Source organism: Passer montanus, unplaced genomic scaffold (assembly GCF_014805655.1).
Source record: "Passer montanus isolate IOZ18808 unplaced genomic scaffold, ASM1480565v1 scaffold42, whole genome shotgun sequence".
Classification (NCBI taxonomy): domain Eukaryota; kingdom Metazoa; phylum Chordata; class Aves; order Passeriformes; family Passeridae; genus Passer; species Passer montanus.
Genome location: NW_024369041.1, coordinates 1,806,753 through 1,828,978, shown reverse-complemented (window position 1 = coordinate 1,828,978; position 22,226 = coordinate 1,806,753). Strand labels below are relative to the sequence as shown.

The window sequence follows — 22,226 nt, the reverse complement described above, 5'->3', positions numbered from 1 at the left end:
TATGGAAGCAAATAAACAACAACCCCTGACCTAAAAAAGGTTTGGCTGCAGGTAAGGACAGCAGATGATTACAGTAAGCATATTGGAATGCTCCGAGACATTACTCTACACAGTGTAATGGGACAAGCAAAGATCGTAAAATATTACTGTGTTTGCAGCACAGGAAAGCATTTCAGATTCCGTCTGTAGGAGATCTTTGTGATGAATTTACAGGTTTTAATGGAGTGCTTCCTTTGTACTCCTTTCTCCCCCTCAGCACAACACCTTCTCTGTGAGACCAGCATCACTGGACTTCATCCCCAGGAAACAGCAGTCTGCTTTCAAAGGAACATTCTCTTTGCAAGCACTTTTAGCAGAGAGTTTTCATGCCTGTTGCGTGTAAAAAAGACTGAAACACCCCCAATTTTGTCAGATAGCAGAAAGTACTCAGATTGAATAGTAACAGCACTTCATGTGCTGATCACATGAAGTCTCAGTAATGTGGAAAAGGTGCAGGATCAGGCAGGCAGCAGCACGTGCAATCCAGCTCAGGCCAGGAGTGACAGAGGCCACCTCTGTACCTCTGGCACTGCACATCCGCCCAGGCCTTGTGGGCCAGCTGGGAACCTGCTATTGCTCAAGTCCTCAGTTGCTACTACACCTGCTGATTAAATGAGGAGCCCCAGACAGCTACAAACCCCTGACCCATAATAATTCTGCAGTTTGTTCACTGCTCCTGGTACCAATGGGACTCTGCCTATAAAACAGAGCCCATGATTCAGCACTGGGAGACTGGACAGGAAGGAAAGGCTCCAGTTAAAGGAAAACTGTGGAGTAACACAAAGATTTCCACCTAAGTTATCTAAATATAAAAAGTAATAAAGCATTTAAGATATTTTATCAGCTAGAATGAATTTGTTCAGAACTTCAAATTAGTAATTTTATGATTAAAAGATTAGAAATAGGAAATAAACTATTCTAGGTCAAATTCTTTATCTTTAGAGTTTAACAGAAGTTATCAGCTAGACATTTCATTGAATTTAGAAACATTAAGATTTAAGATGCTAAGATTCTAAAGAGCATACTAATCCTTTTATCCTAGACATTTTCATGGTTTAGCTTTTTTCCCACTGAGGTCTCACTGAAACCAGGGATATGATGTACTTGCACAGTCTTTACATGCACATATTTAGAACAAATTCAATCTGAGCTAATTCTTTTTCCTGGTAAAGCTGTGGGTTCAAAAATTGGATTTTTGGGAATTTACAGAACCACGCTTTGGTTGATCTCTCAAAACAAAGATGAATACAGCCACAGATGAATGGTGATGGAATACAGCAGGGCAAAGCCAGGATAATATTTCACTTCTGCAACTGCTCTTATCAATGAGGAACATTGACACTCCTTTAATCAGACTTGATCACATTTATCTTGATTGTTTTATACAATGGGCGTTAAATGGGTTCTAATCTCTTCTAATCTCATTTCTTCCCAATCCAAAGACTCAGTAAGTTTCCTAAGAAAAGGAGAACAAGTTCTCAGTGATTCATTGAAGCTAATATTTACCTGCATAGAAAATTCTGTTAAGTTTACAGATGGAAAAAATCCAGAATGTTGTGATTTCTCTCTTATGATTACCTAATTCATCTAATGAAACTGTAAATCTTTTTACCTTTATGTGCATTTTTGTTGAGTTGGGATGCTTTTGAGCAGCAGCGTCTTCTACCCTTCTGCCCTAAGGGTGAAAAATAATACATTATCAGTGGAGACAGGTAATGCAAATAACTGTACCCATACAGTAAATGTGTCAGAGTCCACAGACATTCTGCTTACTGTATTTACCACTGACATTCTTGTGTGGAGAGATCTGTAAAACAAAGGATTATCATGACTGATTTATAGATCCCTGCACAGCTTTGTCCCTAGTGTGGAACAGGAACTGATTTGCTCTTTTCCATCATTACTCATAGATGCATCAGATACACATTGTAAAGATTTCTTTATCCTTCAAAATGTCACACTGGCAGGCAATACGATTACAGTTACACCACCTTAAGAAAATATAAAAAATTACCAACAGGAAAAAAAGAGCACCTCTGTGTCCAGATGCACAGGAATGTAGAATAAATTGCTTTGGATGGGCAAAGCCACTGAAATATTCCCTCCCACCACACACAGTGAGCTGTTGACTGCAGTTGACCACAGTGCTGGTCACAATAAAGGGGGGAGAAAAGGGTTTACTCTGGAGCTGGGGTGGAGCAGAAAGGACAGAGATAGATGATTTCTCCTCGACAAAATCTAACATATGGTCAATGTTTCTGGAAATCACTGAGGCACAGTTTACAGTCCAGGCTGGTGATGGAGGCTGAGCTATCATACCACCATAATTTAGTTCTGATGTAACAGGTTTAACATGCAAAGTACATTTATCTTGCACACCCAGACACTTTTACTTTGACATCTATGCTTACAGATAAGGAACAGTGTCCTTTGCACGCTTCCTCCCCACCTTGTGACTCATGGAAGTACCATGCACATCAACAAGGAGGAAACACTATTATGGGAAGTGGCAGGTATTCATTTGTGTTTTATTGATAGGGCCATCTCCTGTCCTTCCTGGACAGGCTTCCTTTATGCTCCTGAAAACATTCTAGAAATTCTACAACTCCCCTTGCACTGTTCCTAAAGTCTTTCTCAAGTGTTATGGAAAGACCTGAATAAAAAGAAGTAGAAAAGGCAAAGAGAGCAGAAGGGCTTCAGGTACCACTCCTCTGGCAAATAGCTCTACCAGCACAGACACCAGTAAATGACAAAACTGGGCAGCTGACTTAACCAGTTAGAAAAACAGCTACCACGTGTTTGTCCATGCTCATATTTACACATAAAACTATTCTTAGAAAGGTTTCTAGAAAATATCAAGCATGGCAAGTCTGCTGCTCCTGACCTTTGGACACTTAGCTTATTTGTTTTTCTTTATCTCACATTTGTTCTCTAAATCTTGTATAAAATACACACTGTGAAAAATCATGATGAGTCTCAGAGATTCACAATATTAAACAAATCTGCACAGGTAACTCTAGATTGCACCTCTCAATTTAAAAATGCTACTGAACTGTCCTTCTGCAAATGCACAAGGACATCTGCAGAGATGTGGCCATAGACAGATGGGAAATCCTCTGTTTTCAGGATTTTAACTGCTCTGTGAATTTGGAATACTGCAAAATGGTAACTAAGTGCCTCAAGGTACTTCAGATGAAATGTTGATTATCAGTGGTAAAAAATCCCAACCAACCAACAAAAAAACAAAGGAAAACAAAGTTTAGACTGATTGAAGGTGAGAAGAGACTCTGATTTGTTTCACTGTTCTATAAAGAACTTATCATATACTCTGTTAACCAGATTCATGTTCTCTTATTTCATAAGGGTAGAAGCTTTTTCCATTAACACATTTCCCACTACTGAGAAAATTATACTATTTTTACATTGGTGGATGGCTGGTTATCTACTGGGAAAATATAAGAGAATGTATTTTCAGAAGAGCAGATTTCAGAACACAGATTAAGGTAAAAGTTAATCATGCTGTGCACCAGGCTATGGCAGAGGAAATACTACTGTACAAACCAAAGCACTGATATGCTACCACATTGTGCAGTCTAAGTCCTTTTCTAAGCTCAATCCTCCTTTTCATTGTCAAGCTCTGTTTGTTTCCTTTAATTAAAATCGACATAGTAAATAAGCATTTTATATCAAAAAAGGAAAGAAAAGGAAAAGAGAAAGCTGTATTAGAAGACTATAGTACTGTACCTTCTGCAACAAAGACATTGAGGCACAAAAGACAGACAAACAAAAAGCCACAAAGTGCCAGGAGCTTCATCCTTCCAACCAGTCACGAGACGTTTCTGAGGAGGCTGAAGGAGTGTCTTGGTCTCCTCCAGCACAACCTCAGCTTTTTATAAGACAGTGCCAAAGGAATGTTATGTTCAGAATGGGTGGAGAGTTGGCCTTTGTATTGTACCTCAACAGATGAAAAGAAACAGCACTTCCTATTTCAAGAAGCAATTTACTCAGAATGAGGGAGCGTAGAGAGTTCCTTACCAGTTACACAGGAGCTTGAAGCATTAAAGTACACAGGGATGTTCTGAGGCAGAGTCCTTGTCCTGTGCTTCACAGCAGCCTCTCCAGAGGACCTGGTGTGCTCCTCTGCACGCTTAGCAAGGGAGAGAGCACAGCAGAACTGAATCTGTATGGACAGTGATTGGGGAATGAAAAGGCAAACCAAACCCAGGGTGTTTTAATCAAAGCAATTGCCAGTGTGTTGTTACCATAATTAACAAGACAGCTGGTTAAGCAGCAGATTTCTGAGTTTAGTATTAACATCTCAGTTTCCATTATATCTGAATAATTAAGTTGTGAAGATTCCAGCTAACAGTTAAGATTAAGAAGTCATCAAATTCAACATAGTATCAAGGTTCACAGAGTGTACTTCAAAAAAAAAAAGTCCTTTAAGGAGTGATCAACTATAGAACCATGTCTCTTAAAAAAGGCAAAAAGTCCAGGTTTGAGAGCATTCAATTCTCTCAGCTTAATCTGGTAAGATTTGGGTCTCTAACAACACAATATGTTAAAAGTTATGTAGCCTTAATAGGTGGGAGCAGTATCTGCAAGCCACCCAGACCTGGAATTACAGCAGGATAAAAGGCTTCACTCTGGTGCACAAATATTGCTCCCAGCACCTGTTTTAGAGGTTTTCTATTTCAGGTTTGGGATTTAGCTTGTTTCTTGCATTCATCAGCAGCCTTCCAAACTGGGTCACCCCTTTATCTACCAAATTTAGCCCCAAAAGCTTATTTCTGCAGTCCTACCTAGCAATATCCATATATGGTGAAGATTGCTAATGCCTGACAGCCTTTTTTGTTTGCCAAGGCCAGCATTACCAAGGTTCAAGAATGAAATCACTAACAAAACTTGCTACAAGATAGTATTACCTTCAAAGTGCTTTATGAAAGCCCTGCCTCACACTGGCACACCTTGTTCAGCCTGTAGTAAGGCTGTTAGTTCATCTCCCTGCTGAGCAGGTCAGGAGGGACTTCTACAGTTCAGTTGATGCAGAGAAAGATGAATGACAACAATGTTGCTGTTATGATCTCAGGCTTCTTTTGAATATTGAAACATGTGGGTGTGAGTCCTTATTTTGTACTTCTAAACTGAACAATTTTGCTGGTTAGGACTGAATCAAATAACATAAATCCCAACATAAACTAAGAATGTAAAATGGAGCCGGTCAGCCTACTCGCAAAGGTTTGCAGAAAATCTGAAATGTCAATAAGGCACAAGAAAGGATTGGTAGGAGAGTAATTTTTCTGCAACATTCCATCAGGCTGTCTGAGTAGCACTGAAGCAAGGATTTCACCAGGTAAGTACAGTATTTTATCTGCATCACACTTTCTGAGAAAGTTTCAGCTCATGTACTGGGGAAAGTGAGTGAATGGCTGTGTGGGGCTTAGTTGCCAGCTGGGGTTAGACCACAATGATACCCAAATAATTTTTCATGTATTTTTAGCCTAAACTAGAAGCATCGCCTTCTCTTTTCGTGTGCATGACACAAAATAAAAAATGAATACAGAAAAGCAACCAGGTAAGATGGGAGATGACTTGCAAAACAGAACCTCATCACGTAATGGCTACTGACATTTCCAACTATGCTCATTGAAACAAAAAGTGCTGCCAACATATACTTCAAAACACCCCATCTTTCTTCTGAAATATTCACAACATAATATTGGCAATGGAAGTTATTTACAAAGACTTGTTTTTTTAAGTCACTGCACTGTGACTTTACCAATCACCCCAAGCAAAAAAAAACCAGCGTGTACTACCTGAATGCCCCACTTGTTTTCTGTGCGGAAGAGGCAGGCTGCTACTTGGTCTCCTGTTACAACAATCCAAGCCTTCCAGCTACTATGAGGGGAAATGAGGCAAACCTGTACAGTCATCACTGCACACCCAAAAGCCCCAGAGAGGGGTTTGATAGGAACAAGCACCAATTTTTTCAAGGATGGCATCTGTTTGAGGAGTTTGTGCTGTCTTACTGTCAGGCTGCTCTAGGAATGGAAAGAGAAAACCTGAAAACCTTCTAAAACTAAAATACTGCATGAATTTATCAATATAACTTACTGGGGTGAGGATATTGCAATTTATTTGTTTATTTTCACCAATTGAGAGGTGTAGTTGCAAACCTTGAGAGATTCTTTTGAGTAGGTATTGGGGTCCATGCACTGTATCTTGCTTACCAGTTTTGAGAAGAAACGTAGCTAAGGAAGACATTTTTCCTCCTAAACTGAATACTTTCAGAAGAAATTCCTGTGCTTTATATCTTAAATTTCAGGCTGTAAAAGATGATCTTTGCTGTGGTTAAACCCTGTAATTCTCAATGCCCTGTTTCATATGCTTCTATAAATGCTAATGGTACAGGAAATGTTAAGCAAACTGAAAATGGAAGACCAGAAGCAATGACCTAGCATAATCTTTAGACTTGTCCTGAGATAAAAGTCTTTACCAAATAAGGTTACAGACTATACAAAACAATGAGACAGAACTGTGTCAAGGGAATGGCTGGAGACAGGAGATGGAATAAAACCACATATTAGTAAATAGCCTGCTAACCTGTGTCCTTAGGGTCTGTCAGCTGGAAGTCTGAACCATCTGTATGATAGTCTTCTGTAGGACAGGAATTTTATTAAATGAGCAGCAGCTGCTGTACATTTTTCCAGTTGAAAAAAAGGTTGAAATTGAGTGCAGAGGTATTTCTGTATCATCCAGGGAAATAAGGGATGCATCCTGAGACTTGCATTATGTTCACATTAATACCTGGTGTTCAAAAGCCACATAGGATGTCTCTCAATATCTTAAAGAAAGTAGTTTTATTTCTTAATGTTAAATTAAGGCATGATCCAGAGTCTCCATTTGTGCTTGCCAAAACTCTTAAATTTGCAATCTTCAGAGTCATTATTTCTGGAAGTGGTATGTTAATATAAGATTCACTAATACTTTTTAAAGGTCATGCCATTCTAAGAAGAATCTGTATTTTGTATATGAAAATTTCTTCTAACCAGGTTTAAACAGCTGTTTGTGACATAAGGAGAATAACACAGTTGGAGCAAATGGTTTTGTTAAATTTAGAGCTAAATGAAACTAACTTTTGAGCTGTGAGAAGGCAGGAAATATTTAAGAACTTTAAGGATACAAAGTTAATTTAATTCAATATAGACCACTTATGGTGAACCAACAGTTATCCAGGAGCATGTCTGTTTTTGAAGGAGGGAACATAGTGTAGAAGCTGAAGGCTGCAGTAGCAGTCACTGTATCAGAAGCAGGAGTGACAACATGTGGGATATACTAACAAGGATCAGAATGAAGGACAAGACTGACGTTATAATTTCTTCTAGCAGTTTTATGGTGAGCTGATAAACACTTTGAAGACTGTCCTTGAACAAGGTTTAAACCATTTTTGACACAGCTTTTTCAATGAGTGTCCTGCCACTCCTTACCTTGTGCCTGCAAGTAAAGCCTCTGCAGAGCTGCCAGCTGGTGTGTCTGTGAATCTGTGTGCTGTTCAGGGTGTCCAGACTCTGTGTGTACACTCCATTCTCTTCACAAGTCACTGTGCTAGATAGTGCTATTAAAATGGAAGCTGTTTTTATTTTGCGTTTGCTTAGTTTTAACCTTCCTCCTGCTGGGAATGTGGCAAATGTGAAAAAACAGATGTTCTCCTTTTCTCCCTGCTTAGTTGATGTGTTCTCTCTCTAGTTTTTCAAGCTTTAGATGTGGTTTATCTGGTTGCTGTAGGCTTCTAAACAGGATAATGAAATGAGGCAAGGGTTCAGGCCAGAAAAACTTACATTAGGCACAGTGTTCAGTGTGCTATGTGTGATGGAAACATTTCTTTGTGGTAGCCCAGTCTTCTAGTTCAGGCAAGATGTGATTTAAGAGACTGTTTTTGACAGGTAATCTGCCAGAGCTCACACTTCCATGACAGGGTGATGAGAGGAGCTGTGTAACCTTCTCATTATGGAGTGTAACCTTCCCACCATGAAGCAGATCTGTTCCCACTGCATGTTACTTCTCCCAGAAGTAGGGAAACAACAGGCACCTAAGCATGGAAGATTATCCCTCTTGCCACTTACCATGGCTCTAAAGGATTCGTCCTTGTTTCACTCAGCACTTTGTTTTTCAGAAAGATGACAGAAGAATATGAAGTCTGTCTGGTCTTCTGCAAAAGCAACTAGTCTGGCTGCCCAATGCTCCCAATGCTTCATTCCAGAAAACTTGGTAAGAGGAAGTGAAGAGGGTACAATGACAGATGTCTGGGCAGGCATCTCACTCTTTCTCCTGAATAGATAAGGTGTTTACTTCAGCTGGAAAGCCTCCAAAATCGAAAATACTGTGCAGATGTCAGCCCCTAGGCATTTGGAAAGATTTTGAGATTGTTCTGCATATTAATCTCTTTCTTAAAGACATGAATAAACCCTGTCTCTGCTATCTGATAGGAGGTGGTTGCAGAGATAACAGAATGTTTTGTCCTAATGCTGTTACTTGGCCACTGTCACCTCTTTCTGGTTATTCTGTACATTGTAGATATGCTAATCAACTCATACAAACAAGTTTGTTTCATACAAACTATTACATAGTTGGTAAAAAAGTCCAGAACTTGAACTAAGGAATTTAGAGGCTAAAGATCTTTTCATTTCTAAAATGGTATGAATTTCAACTTTTCTTCCTGCCGCCTCCAACAGAGAGACATTTGAGGAGAATGTCCCATTGCTGATGGACTGTTCCATTGTTGTCAGCTTGCTAAAATCCCACAATCCAGTTTACTGGGCACCACTTCAATGCACTGAACACAGTCTGTCCACTAAAGCATTTATGGTCACCTCAGTTGTACTTTATGTGACTAGGAAGCAGTAAAAGAAAAAAGACTTCAGCAGCAATGGCTTTACTTTCAGGTGAAAATTTGATGGGCTAGGGGAACTCTGCTGAAGTTTTTTAAGAGCCCAAGTTCTGTATGAATCCATCTGTGTATGAGACATAAACAGAGTGAGATTTCTGCATTTCAGCTTCTCATCCCCTTGGGACTCAAATATAATTTGTAAAACACATGGGGAATTTTGTTTTCTTACATTGTCTTGGGCAGGAGGAGGAATCTGATCAGTGGCTCTTGCTCCTACAAGTTCTTCAGAAGTCCTTAAAGAATGTAGTGCTACAAGGCATGCAATTTGTATTTGGTTTTTCAGCCTGCTGGGTTTTTTTAACTTGTAGCATCATTTTTCTTAGAAAAGACAGGGAAGGATGAGGACGTATTGCATTGCTTAGGAAAAAAAAAAGAGATCTTCATCTCTGAATGGATCTCACAACAGTCAGGAATAAGGTGACTTGGTAGGGTCTGTAGATGTGCAACATATCATGTCCAATCTAGGTGGGATGATGCTGATTTTACACTTGCAGGTAGTAAGGGAAGACCTGTAACACCAAAGCCATTACCTCAACACAAGTACATTATCATGCCTCTGCTATCTCACCAGTGCAGTGGTGCTGAGTTAGTGTCCAGGAAGAAGTCTGGTACTTCCATAGATATGCAGACCATGATACAATTTATAAAAATGTAAAGTTAGTCTTTTTCATAGTTATATTTACTCTTGACCTTTCCAGTTAAAATTTAAATTTTTTCTCTGATAGTGCTTAGAAGCTTTTAGTTTTCTTCCCTATCCCACTTCAATTTTTGTTGACCAACATTACAAGAATGTGATGTCATGCTTTTTCTTTAAAGGAAACTGATAATTAAAAAACAGTTTCAGTAGTTCTCTTTGGTGTTCTTCACTAGCAAGAGTACAAAATGTAACTATGTACTACATAATGTATTAATGTTGCTCATTCATACAAAGAAAAACAAACACCACTATATTGCAGCAAAGGTTTAGCTCCTGCGCACAAGCTCATAAAAGAAATGCCTTACAGCAGTACTAAAGATTTGTTCAGAAGCTTAATGATGACTGCAGGCACACACCAAATGGTGTCAAAACTGAGTGAAGGAATTAGCAAAGATGGTATTTTCTGGACCTACTCCTATTCATCACTGGCAAAGGAGAGGTGGCTAGAACTAAAAGCCATCACTCTCAGACATGCTGGGTTTGTGTTTGCCAGCTCTGTGTGGTATTTGAAAAATGGGGTGAGTGAATGCTGGGCTAGAGCCTGATGTCAATCCTTGCGCCACAAGGTGATGTGCCCTTGCAGCAGCTGCCCTGCAGTGCCAGGTGCCAGGTCTGAGCAGCCACCCCCACCACGGCTGCCACAGACTGATGGATTGTTTCCTGTGTTGCAAGAGCCTGTCTTCCTTTCCCCATCTCTCTTTCTTGATGACTGCAGGTCACCGAGACGGTTGAATACTGAAATAAAAATCCAGTTCTTGCTTAAATACTCTGCTGAGGGGTTATTTAAATGCATTCTCCTTTTTTTATTTCCAGATGGTCTACTTCAAAATTTGAAGTGAACTTATGGCAACAATTTCTAAATTCCAAGTTTGCTATAAACTGAAGTTCAAGCAAAATTATGCTGTATTCTTAAATTATTTTCAAATATTGAAGAGTTTAAAAAAATGTTCTATTCTTTAATGACAGCAGGAGTAGGAAGGAATAATCTGTCTTGGGACCAATTCAAGTAACATAAATTCAATTAACATCAGGCACACCCTGCTATTGTATTACAGGTGAACGATTATAGAGGTTTCACAAAGGTAAATGTGTATTACCTTACAGCTTTTAGCAGCATCAGAGGTGGGGCAAGATGGATGAAAGTTGCAAAAGTTAATTACATTCAATAATTTCATTAGGTGAGATCTAAATTTCATGTTGCAGTCTGCTAGGCAAACTTAAAATACATGTCAGCTGGACTTGGCCTCCTTAATTATACTACGTCACAGTGAAGAACACTTTATTCAGAAAATAATTGCTTTATATTCTTGATAAAATTGAAGTAAATGATTAAATATTATGTAGCTGCTTATTTAGGTCATAATTTAAAAGGAGAATTACTTGAAACATCATGAAAATCTGTAGAAACCAGTTATAATCAGTAGAAAAGATCAGAATTTAATTAAATTGTGGACTAACCACAGTATTTATGTGTTTAACATCCTCTGACACATAATAAGGCATTACTATGTAGAAGGTGGGGAATTTTTAGGCAAATTCAATTTACCTATCAATGAGTCACGCTTGGACCTGCAAAAAATCCCAGAGTTTCCTAATTGTAAATAGGTCTGCCAGGAGTCACTGACAGTAGTGCTGGCTTTAGATTTCCATCTCCCACCAAATCAGAGCTGTCTTAATTAAGACAGATCTTACTTTTTGACTTAAGACTTCAAACATAAAGTACTCAATCAATTTTTTTTTTCTTCATTTGGAGACAAACACTAGGAAAATACTGCTAGTGCTGTAATGTCATCCACAGAAGCCAAGTCACACCTTTGCACAAGACTTAGCACATGTGATGCTCATGTTTCTCCAAGCAGTATTTCTCAAAAGGTTATTAATTTCCTCTTGGTCTCGTTTTCACGCAAACACCTCCCGTAATCAGCGTGTTGGTTTCCACACCTCACTATTCCAAACAGACCAGAATCCATCCCTCGGGTTATAGTCAAGCTCTAAAACTTCAGCCCCAGAATCTAGACAAAAGGTCTTTTGCCTGAGTTTGCTTTTGTAGTAAGCATGAATGTCAGAATTTTAAGACAGCTCCCTGTACATTTCAGATTTTGAGGACGAGCACAGTGCCATTTTTGGCTGCAGTAAAAGAAGAAATTAAGGGTATCAAATTGCTTAAAAATATAAAGCTCTCTGAACAGGCTACTTACAAATTACATGATCCAAAGATTTCTTCCTTCTAAGAACTACAGATGTCCCTCCAGCTGTAACAGTGCCAGGAACTAGACTGTGCCTTTAAATCTTTGGGCACAAAGGAGCTGCAACAAGGTTCTTCCCAATCCACTCTTTCTTCCCTCTGTTTGAAGAGTCAAAAAACACTACAGTGTGTGACAGACATAAAAGCAGCACTGGCTGCAATAAGTGGCCAACAGGTTACACTAACAGAAATACTTTATGTGTAGCCAGTAACTTCCAGCTGGGAAACACTCCCAAAAAGGTGCTAGCCAATGAAACTGAGAATAATCTCTGCAGATCTTTTTACAGAGGAATATGTACTCTCTTACAAAGGAAACTATAACCATAAACAAAAAATATTTATAGTACTCTTCACCAAACTGGGCACTAAAATATTTCTATTACCATGGGGAAAAGTGAGAGTAGTCAACTTGTGAGGCTAGAATTTTATTGTTCATAGGTCAATACATAAACATAACATATTTGCCAGAAACTGAAAATATGACCTACTGACATGAGGTCAAAATTTTCATGGCCCAAGAACTCCCCTTTTATTCCAACATAAAGCAACAGAGTCTGGAAAGTATAAATTTCTTACTGGTAAATCAATTTCACTGTTAGGGAACATTTCTTTTTGACATTTAATAAATCAATTTGGAGAAGAGTTAAACAGACTAATGCACACAACAGTAGGACAAATTATGATCCTGGGGTTTACAGCATGCCATCCTGAATTCCCAGTTTCTGGGCCAATTGTACAAGCTTCCAAGAGATGACCACTAGGAGCTCTTCTGGACAGACCTTCATCTGCAGTACAGGAATTTAGCCACCAGAAGAAAGACACAGCTATATTGCCATTTAACAGTCTTATAAATCTAGTATCAAAATAAACTAGCTAGTCTAGCCAGTCAACATTAAAGCAAGGAATTCTCATGTGTACTCAGAAGGAGACTGAAGTTCATATGGGACAAATGCTGCATAGTTCCCATATCTTATCTCCTTTACACTTTTTGGTCATCTAACCTGTCAAAACCTGCTTAATCTTTTCTGAAATTTCTGCCCAGGTCAAAGTCATGATTGCAGTTAGGGCCATACGCAATTTATTCACTTCTTCTGAAGATGCCACTAAAAGAAAATTTATGAACTTTAACAGAAAATTGATGCATCTAAGCAGCATTTCATGAAGTAGCTTGTACCCCTATCTGCCTACTGGATACCAGTTCAAAAATTACTCTTTACTATGCAACAACAGTTAAAAAAAACCAAACAAAAAATAAAGTAAGAGTTGAACTGCCATCAAACCCCTTAAAAAGCAGATAGGACTATTTTATTCATATATTAAAAATAATTTACTTTCCCAATATAATGTACAATTAGAAGAAGCAGTTCAGACTATTTTAAACACAGAGCTGGAAAGTGTTTGAAGAAAAACTAAGACTGAATCACATTGCACTGAACCAATATGCTGAAATGCTTTAAAATTCTGACTTGGAGCATTACTGCTTTAATCATGAATGTTTATTTAATATGTGCACTAGGTTGGCTGTCAGAGAGTTGCAAAGTTGAGTCTCTGTTTACTTTTTCCTGCCACCACCACCACCTGCAAGCATGGTGGCCACCCGAATGAAGATGTTCAGTGTATCAGTGTAGATACCCAGGCATCTAGGAAACAAGAAATTACAGTTACTGCTGTTGAACAGACACAGAATTATTTGGGTTTCACACAATTATACTTCATATTAAGAGCCTGCATGAACTACCTTTACAAAACCCAGCAATGACTGCCCTCAGTGCTTTGTATGTCAAAGAACACCTGTGGTTTGTTCTACCACCTCTGCCAGCAAGAACTATTCACAGAAATCCTAACAGAGAGTATCCTGCTCTCATACAGGAGCCTCTGCTTTTATATTGAACTTCAACCTGTTTATCTCCAAGAATTTTCAAGAACATCAGTATTGCTCTACTTTAATTAGAATAAAACAGAACCAAAGGAGGTAAGAATCACCTAGCATCAGACAGACATTTACGAGAAAGTTGTTTCTCAGTCAGACTTGGTCTTTACTGAAGAGTCAATCCTTCCTTCCCTATCACACACCACTGCAGCTTTCTTATTTAGTGACAAAAACTAATAATTATTAAATGACTATGGGAAGATTAACTTTTTTTTGTCTCAGCTGATACTGACAGTTATTTTCAGAAAGCAGGTATAAATTCTGCCAACAATGCTTTAGGAAACAAAAATACATTTTAGAATGTATTGCTGGAGGCATGTGACATCACATGCTCAATTCTGTTTCTCACGCTGATTTCAGTTTTAACTTCAGTAGCTATTTTCTCACTGTTGTTTTCAAACCCTGGGATTCTTCACATTCAACAGCAACACACTTTTGAACAATGAACAAAAGGCTATTTTCAAAGCATACTTCAATCTAACTTGAGGCAAGTTCTTGCCCAGACACTGAGACTGGCCCTGAGACAGGGAACACTTACGCATTGATGGGGTCGTATTTAACCACTCCGTAGAGGGGCAGAGTTTCGGCCCGTTTGATCACCAGCTGTGTATCATAGAGCAGGAACATGCCAAACAGCACCAGGCCGCCGTAGACCGCTACCGAATACAGCCCGGCGCCAAAAGCAGAGGTGGGAGGCAAGAACATGGATCCTGGAGAGGAATGGACAAAGGGGTTAAAGGTAAATCTGCTACTCTGAGGTAGGTCAAACTCCACTCACTGGAGCAAACGTTTTCCAGTAAGTGTTCATTTCTCACTTTGTGGTGTGTGTTTGATACCAAGAGCTTTAGCATGCACACTGAACATGTCACATGTACAACCTGTTCATTCTGAACACCCTAGGGAACTGTTCATTTTTCTTCAGGTGAAAGTACCTATGACTACAACAATGACTAAAACACATGAAAGAAAACAAGTGGATCGAGAACTAAGATCACATTTACTGCCTTCCCTACTCATGGGCAGTATCTAAAATACAAGGCTGTTTGTCAGACTAACATGTGCCAGAACCGTAACTTCACATTCCTTTTCACGACCAAATAAGACAGAACATTTTCTGCTGTGCTGGAGTTGCAAAGGCTGTATTTAAGGCAAATCTTCACTGGGCAGACCAGCCTGCAACTGTGAGCTGCACCGTATGACAGTACTGAAACAGTATCTTACCAATTGAAGAAGCAATGACAAAGCCCAAGCCTATGCCAAGTGGTGCTCCCATGTTCAGGAATTTTTCACTGGGTGCACACATGGCCACAGTTGAGAGTCCCCCAACAATTCCAGCAGTGTACCAGGCAGCTCTGATCAGCAGAGGTCCACCAAGGAAAGCCAGAGGAGCCACCACTGCACCCATGACACCTAGGCAAAGCAAAACAGAACACTTGTAAGACTTGGAATGCCACATGCCAAACTCACTTGATTTTCATCTCCAGCCAGATGGCATGGCTCAAACTAATCCACATACTACAAAACACCAATGCACTTGACTGTGCTCTTCTCTAAAAGGGAGCACAATAAATTAGCAAACCTAAATTCCATTATGTACTTTTATTTAGCACTAGAACACTTCAGGGAACTCATCTTGGGAAAAAAGACTAAAAAAAGTCAACATACTGATTGGTTCATAACAGAGCTCGAAGAAGAGATTTAGCATGGACTTATCAACTACACAACAGCATTAGGAACATGCAACACTGAAAAACAGGACAGATTTCTGATACAACAATTATTTAGGCAAGTAAGTCAGATTTTTTCCTAAAGGTTTGTAGGAAACGTGCATCTAGCGCAGTAATATCTCATTAGGTTGTACCACTTAATAACAATCACTACCATAAAACATATTTTTTTCTTGGGAGAGATATTAGCTCTTGAGAGGCAAATATGATTCCAGCTCCCAATATCCACATGCCTTTTCTGAACTACAAAATATTTCCATCAAAACAGTTTTGAAAAATGAGAGCCATTGTTATTTGAAGTAGGTATCCTTAGTGAGAAATTGAGATGTGTGTCCATCAGGTATTTTAGCTGTGAGTACAGATCCAAAGTAAACTAATAATAAAATCTCATTTTTCTAGTCAGGTTTCAAATACCTCCAATCCTGCACAGCTGAAGAATGGTTACTGTGGGCAAGAGCACTTACAGAAGTGGTAGTGTTAGAAAGCAGTCACAAAACCAAAGCAGCCATGAAACCATCTAGTTCCATTTTCAGTGTGGAGTATATATACTTGAAGTTTAACCTGAGCATGACTTTCAGACGACTATGAAAAAAAACAGAGTTCTGCTAAGGACACTTAAGACATCTTTCCGTGACATTCAGGAGTTCTCTCTGATCTCTGAAAAGCCTCAACTTCCCTACAGCAATATACAAAAATTTACTTTAAAGGCAGAGTTTTGTTAAAGTAAGCATTTGGTCACACTGAAGCACAGACATCTCTACAACAAAGACTAAAACCACATACCTGAATGCAACATCCACGCTGCATGTTTAGCTATGGGATTATGTTCATAGGATATGGTCCTGACCAACATTCCAGCACCAATCATGGCTGCAAAAGTTGCACCAATTGCCTGAAGAGACAGCATTACAGAGCTCAAGTTAGCAGATGGACATATGGTCTCTGCTTTCATCTCCTAGTCTAAAAGTCAACACTGATTCTGAAAGCAGCACCTAATTCACAACTGGAGGGAGTATTCATCGATTATACTCCTGCAATGTTACAGTCAAATCTTTGCAGATCTTAGCTTGCAGTAATTTTCATCTGTTTTTATTCAGTTTTCTAGAAATCCAAATTTAATGATGAAGTTGGTAACTCTCTTCGCTGTGTAAAGTAAGAGAAGGGAAACCCATGGTTCCGCCCCTCACTCTCATTAAGGTACCTGAGATGTGTCAGCCCTCCTTCTTTTCTTGTACATTTCTCCACCCAAAACCAACACTAGTTTACTGGCTTTTGCTACCAATGATTTTTTAACCTCAGTGCCTCTTCTTACTCATGATTCCAAGCAGAATCATTCAACATGTACCAAACTGGTCAGAAATGCACAACTTTTATCACCAACGATGCTTGATCAAATTCATCTCCCTAAACTGGCATTTAACTGTTACTTAACACACTGAATGCATACTAAGCCTACCAGTATTGCTTCAGCCCTGACAAACAGAGACAGCTTTTGAAGTGCTGCATGGCAGAGCACAGGGCAGAGTAAGAATGCACAGGGACCTCAGTTTCTATTTACAGACAGCAAAAGAAACTGTGCCATTTTCTCTAGGTAGCTATTTCTAAGAGGTTCTCACTTGCATATATATAGCTGGTAAGGCAAACATAGTGGTTTTTGATCATGTAGTTTATCTTTGACAAACCATCTAAACAGTAACACATGTCAGGGTCAGAATGTGACTAGAATCACCACCAAATCTTACATCATAAAGTATCATCAGGATACCTGAATAGTCTTTATGGATGAGGACACTAAGGTAGGTTAAGTTTTGCCTTACTTTCTACCAAGTAGTTAAATTTTTCAGATTTTTTTAGTATCAACCATAATTTAGTGGCATTCCTCAGCAAATACTTTTATTTTTACAACAAAGCTTACCAGCCAGGAGCCCTTTGTCATGAGGTTCATGAGTGCAGGAGTCCTGCTCACTGCTGCAGCAGACAGAGCTGTCATGCCAATGCTGCCCGCAAAGTACATGTACGTAGAATGAATTCTGTCCTTCACATACTGTGGCCAAATACTGAAAAATAAGCAGTCACACAGAGCTGTGCAGTTACCAGGTTCAGAACATAGAGCAGCTAAAAACACAACCAAGCTGTTAAGTGCATTCATAGCCATGGATCTGAAAGAGGTTTCATTATAATGATGAGGTCTAGCAACTTCTGCCATCAGTTTACTTTACAACGGGGACTGAACTGACATCTTGCTGATTTAATCTAATGTTCACTCAGTAGAAACACTGAAAATTACAAATGCTAACTATAATTCAATTCTAAGCAGGAAGCATGCATGGAAAACAGAGTAAAAATGCTTTTAACTACAGAAAAAATAAAGGAATGGTGTGTGTATACAACAAGCTGGTTTCAGGTAAAAGGTCTATAGACTGTGTACTGGCACTGAGCAGCCTGCTGTGCAGCTCACAAATTGCTGAGTCATAGTGCACATGGTTATCTGACACCACAGGACACAAACGTCATTTTGAGAGCTCTAACAATAGCAACAGACCTACACGTGAGTTTCTGCAGTATCATTTGCTCACACTATAGAAAGGAAACTGTCCCTACTAACACTAAATTTGAACAGAGTGCATAGATTTTTTTCCCACTTCGCTCTTTTGACCTGTTATTCAAGACTTGTGCAGAAAAAAAAACCTATCTCATAGACATAGTTCTATCTATGACAAACTTCTCATAGATACAAATGGCACACATTCAGCATAAATGCAGACTGCAACTTCCAAATACAAATGCAAAATAAAGCAAAATGTCCCCACCACACATTTCTCCTAAACCCATGCTTATTACTACTCATCTTTCAAGTCTAACTATACAGTTTTGCCATTAGCCAGGGTTTTTTTTGACCAAGAAGCAAGTCAGTAAAGTTTTAAGAACATGTTTATTATATCAAAGCTTATGTCAAGATACTGTGCTTAATGAAGACTTTTTCTACATCCGTATTAAGGCTGAATGAACAGTCTCATAAGAGCACCAGGGAAATTGGTCTCAGCAATGCTTTCCAGAAGACCACACTTCCTAAGTTATCTGGAGCACACCTCATAAGACAAGTTTATATACTCTTCACATTAGATTTAGCAAAATAAACTTACTGAGGTTACTACTATCCATTTAAGGATGAATAATTGTAATTTTGCTTTAAAAACCTGCAGAGACACAGGTGGGGGTTTACTCTTCAGAGCTTAGAAAAACCTAAGCTGAGTGTACACTGGGTGACAGCAGCTAAAGAGGAGATTTGCTTCACTGAAGAGGCAAAGCCTCTTACTTACGCAGCCCGTTCGATAGCCCCCGTCTCGCTGGACATGCCCATTCCATAGTAGCACAGGGCTCCCAGGCCAACAGCAGCCCCTCCAGCAAGAATGAACTTCCCCAGGCGATCAGCTGTGTAAAGAAATCAAAACACACACTCCCATTAATGCCTTTTCTTGGACAGTCAACAACATCCTCACGTGAATTTTGATGTATCTGCAATAACTGCTCCACTTCACCCCTCCTTCTAAATGCTTCACTTCATTTCAAGTCCGCTCACTACCAGTTTCAGTAGTGAGAAACATATTTCTTTCAGGTTGAAAGATTCTCAGTATTTTAAGCAGAGCTCCTCTACCTTTAAGTGCAGCATCTGCAGATGGCTCAAATGCTGCTTCTTTCACTTCCTGGCCAAGTTTTCCACGCCTTGTGCCCATTCTTGCTCTGGTGGCATAACTCTGTTAAATTCAGAAATAACATAAGAAATATTTAATGAAACAAAATAGAAGATAGTCTTACCAACCTACTTGCTACACTTAAAATTGTTAATTAATCTCTTATTAATCTGTGTTTACCTTCATACATACGAAGCAACCGTGCCCAAGGAAAACAAATAAGCATTAAAGATGAGGAGCCTTTGTGAAAAACATTCACATATTCTAGAAGTAAAGAACCAACTGACCATAAAGAACCAAATTCACCAATGCAGTGAATTCCAGATGCTGAAATATTCAGACTGCATTTCTTCTACTTCAGTGCCACTGTACTAAACACTGCCACAAGCCTCTCTATTAGATATAAAAACATCATCATTATTTTTTTGTTTTGTAAAAAAGCCTTTTGCTTTCTACGCCAAAACTCTCTGCACAAACACTTCAATATAAAAAAAAAATTCTGCACAATACTTTTGTGCTATTTTACAGACACTAAAGCTGGAAAAGCAGCACAAATTTCTTGCTTTCAAGTCTAACCCTGATTTATAGAACAAACCTTGAATGAAGGCCTAGAAACTCAAGATTTTTAAGGTCAACAAGCTTCAAGTAATTATAGTATGCTGCTCAAAGTCTTAGTAAGTTGCAAGAGCAACAGAGCACACACTCATATTTAAAGTTCAAAAACAACTTTATGTTTTCTTAGCATTTTTTACAGGAATTTTTAAATTAAAAATGCATCTGAGCAGTCAAGGACTCACCTCAAGCTGTGAGTTTGTTTCAACACTAAAATACAAAACCTACAAGCATTACTCTCATCAGGCACTAGAGCACTGCAATTCAAGAGGTTTACCAGAGCCCTTCACTTTGGTTGTGCTTGGCAGTAATGAAATCCAGCCCAATGCTAGAAAACTCACCCAGACACACAAACCCACCATGCACCTACAAACTTAGAAAGCTTAAGAGAAAAATACAAAAGGGGTGAAGAATTTGCCACTAGCACTTTTATCAGGATGGCAGAAGAGCAACAGCCCCTAACAGTTATGAGCTGCAGGTCAGACATCCTCTCTAATAAAGGGCAAACAGTGTTTCAGGATAATGACAGTGTGGTTTTTAAAAATGCTGCTTAGATCTGTCACTGTCCTGCCGTGGCTCAGAAACTGCTCTAACCTACACTACAGCTTCAAAAATATATTGGGACTAAAATAACTGAAAAGCAACTGTTTATTTTAATGTTACATTTAAGACCCTAACTTGGGAACAGGGAGTCAGGACAAGAATCTCTGCTCCTCCCACCTTACCTAGTGAGGCCTGTCCATCCCACCTCTTTTGCTCATTAATTTCAAGATATAAGTCAGTCACTGAAACAGAAGATTTCACTTATTCTGCTCCAAAACCGCTGTGTTTTGACTGAAGAACATTTTTCCTTCAGTAAATTAGAGCAGGTGCCTCAAACAAGCAGAACGCTCATGCTCATTCCCATCAGGTACTCCATGCAAAGTGCACTGACCCCTTTAAAACATGTGCAGTCAGGGCCATCAGAAAGAGCACTGCCTTACCTGGCTAGGCTGCCAGAGCCTGTATGCTTTGATGCTGGAGCTCCTCAAGGCTGGGGAAGCCTGAGTGATGGTGGGGCGGATGGTCTGGCACGGCAGTGCCCGCAGGCACACCAGCCTGGCAGCCAGCATGGTTGCTGAGATAGCTTAACACACTCTGCTCCTGCAATGCACAAGAAAATGTATTTTGCTGTTTTGTTACATGGTTTTCAGACAAGGCACACTAACTACTTACTCTCAACTGCAACAGAAATAATAAAAACCAACCAACCAGAGAAAATCTGTAGTAAAAACAGTATTATCACCGAGGCACTGTAATAGGAAGCAAAACCTTCTTAAATACACAGTTTAACTTTGCTTTACCTGTATTTATACCTGTGTAAGTCTTCCATCAGAGACTCCTCTCTCACAATTTACTCAAAAACAGGAGCATATTCCACTTTTCATATGCACAAATTAAATCAAGACCTTGTGTTTGAGTTACTTCAGCAACTAACTTGCATTTTGAGTCACAACACTGCCTGACTACTCTGCTCCCCAAATTTACTTAAAACTCCATAGAAGTATAAATCCAAATGAGGAAACGGCACAAGATGTATAGTGGAAAATAGTCAGAGAGAGATTTTAAGCCATCCTTTAAGGGATCAGTTAGCTTTATGGGCACAGCATTCAGTCAAGGTCACAGCCCAGAACACAGCTTCAGATCATTCTAAGCAACTGTGACCAGAAAACAGTGACAGCACCAGCAGAACCAGCCTGTGTGTCCCACTGGTGGCATGAAAACTGCCACAAATGGTGCACATCATACAAAAAACCCCATGGCCTTGGGTCACTTTAACGACCTTTAATTACAATTGCATACAACCCCTGATATCACGGGACACCCCAACTACCACTGTCCTGTTTCAAATGCCCAGTCACACCTTATGTGTGCAGTGATCAACATAGGCTAAGAGCACTCTAAAGAAAGGCAGGTTTAAACACGGGTGAGGAGCAAGCACGCACAGCACAGCTCGCAGTAGTCACAGAGCGGTGACTGAGCATACAACCACCCTGCTGCCAGCAAGCCCCTCTGCTCTGCAGCAGTTATGAAATGCTGCTTTTGGAACGGGAAGGATTCACGAGGTTCGTCCGGACCGTGCCAAGCGCAGCTCTCCCACGGGGTGACACAGCCTGCGGGGACCGACGGGGCCAGCTCGGAGACTCTAACTCTCCTTTTTGGAAACTGGCATTTACAGCAAGGCACCTTCAGTGTTTCCCCAAGAGCAAGGAGGGCGGAGAGCCGAGAGCTCAAACCAGAACAACACTCCCACACATTAACTGGCAGTAGCGTAACGTAGCGCTGGGGAGTCACTGC

At 39.6% G+C, this 22,226-nt stretch overlaps 2 protein-coding genes across 4 annotated transcripts in view; both read right to left on the bottom strand.

Moving 5' to 3' along the window:
• The window catches only part of CDHR1 (cadherin related family member 1), a 73,254-nt gene extending 61,069 nt beyond the window's left edge, over window positions 1–12,185 (bottom strand). The window contains exons 1-4 of one of the 3 annotated variants that reach the window (XM_039719593.1): window positions 11,882–12,185; window positions 8,163–8,367; window positions 4,075–4,219; window positions 1,652–1,714 (exon numbers count right to left, since the gene is read on the bottom strand). The gene's annotated coding sequence lies outside the window, so the exon portion shown is untranslated. Of the gene's footprint in view, window positions 1–1,651; window positions 1,715–4,074; window positions 6,777–8,162; window positions 8,368–11,881 lie in introns of those variants that run through there. The other 2 variants (XM_039719594.1, XM_039719596.1) reach the window with 2 other exon arrangements.
• A 152-nt stretch (window positions 12,186–12,337) lies between these two features.
• Window positions 12,338–21,924, bottom strand: GHITM (growth hormone inducible transmembrane protein). Its single transcript, XM_039719598.1, has 9 exons — window positions 21,793–21,924; window positions 20,873–21,032; window positions 19,241–19,340; window positions 18,906–19,017; window positions 17,501–17,642; window positions 16,369–16,477; window positions 15,080–15,268; window positions 14,397–14,568; window positions 12,338–13,568 (listed from the first exon to the last, which is right to left on the bottom strand). Exons 2-9 carry the CDS (start codon window positions 20,999–21,001, stop codon window positions 13,481–13,483), a joined length of 1,041 nt encoding a protein of 346 aa, XP_039575532.1. The 5' UTR covers window positions 21,002–21,032; window positions 21,793–21,924; the 3' UTR covers window positions 12,338–13,480.
• Between the last annotated feature and the right edge of the window lie 302 nt (window positions 21,925–22,226).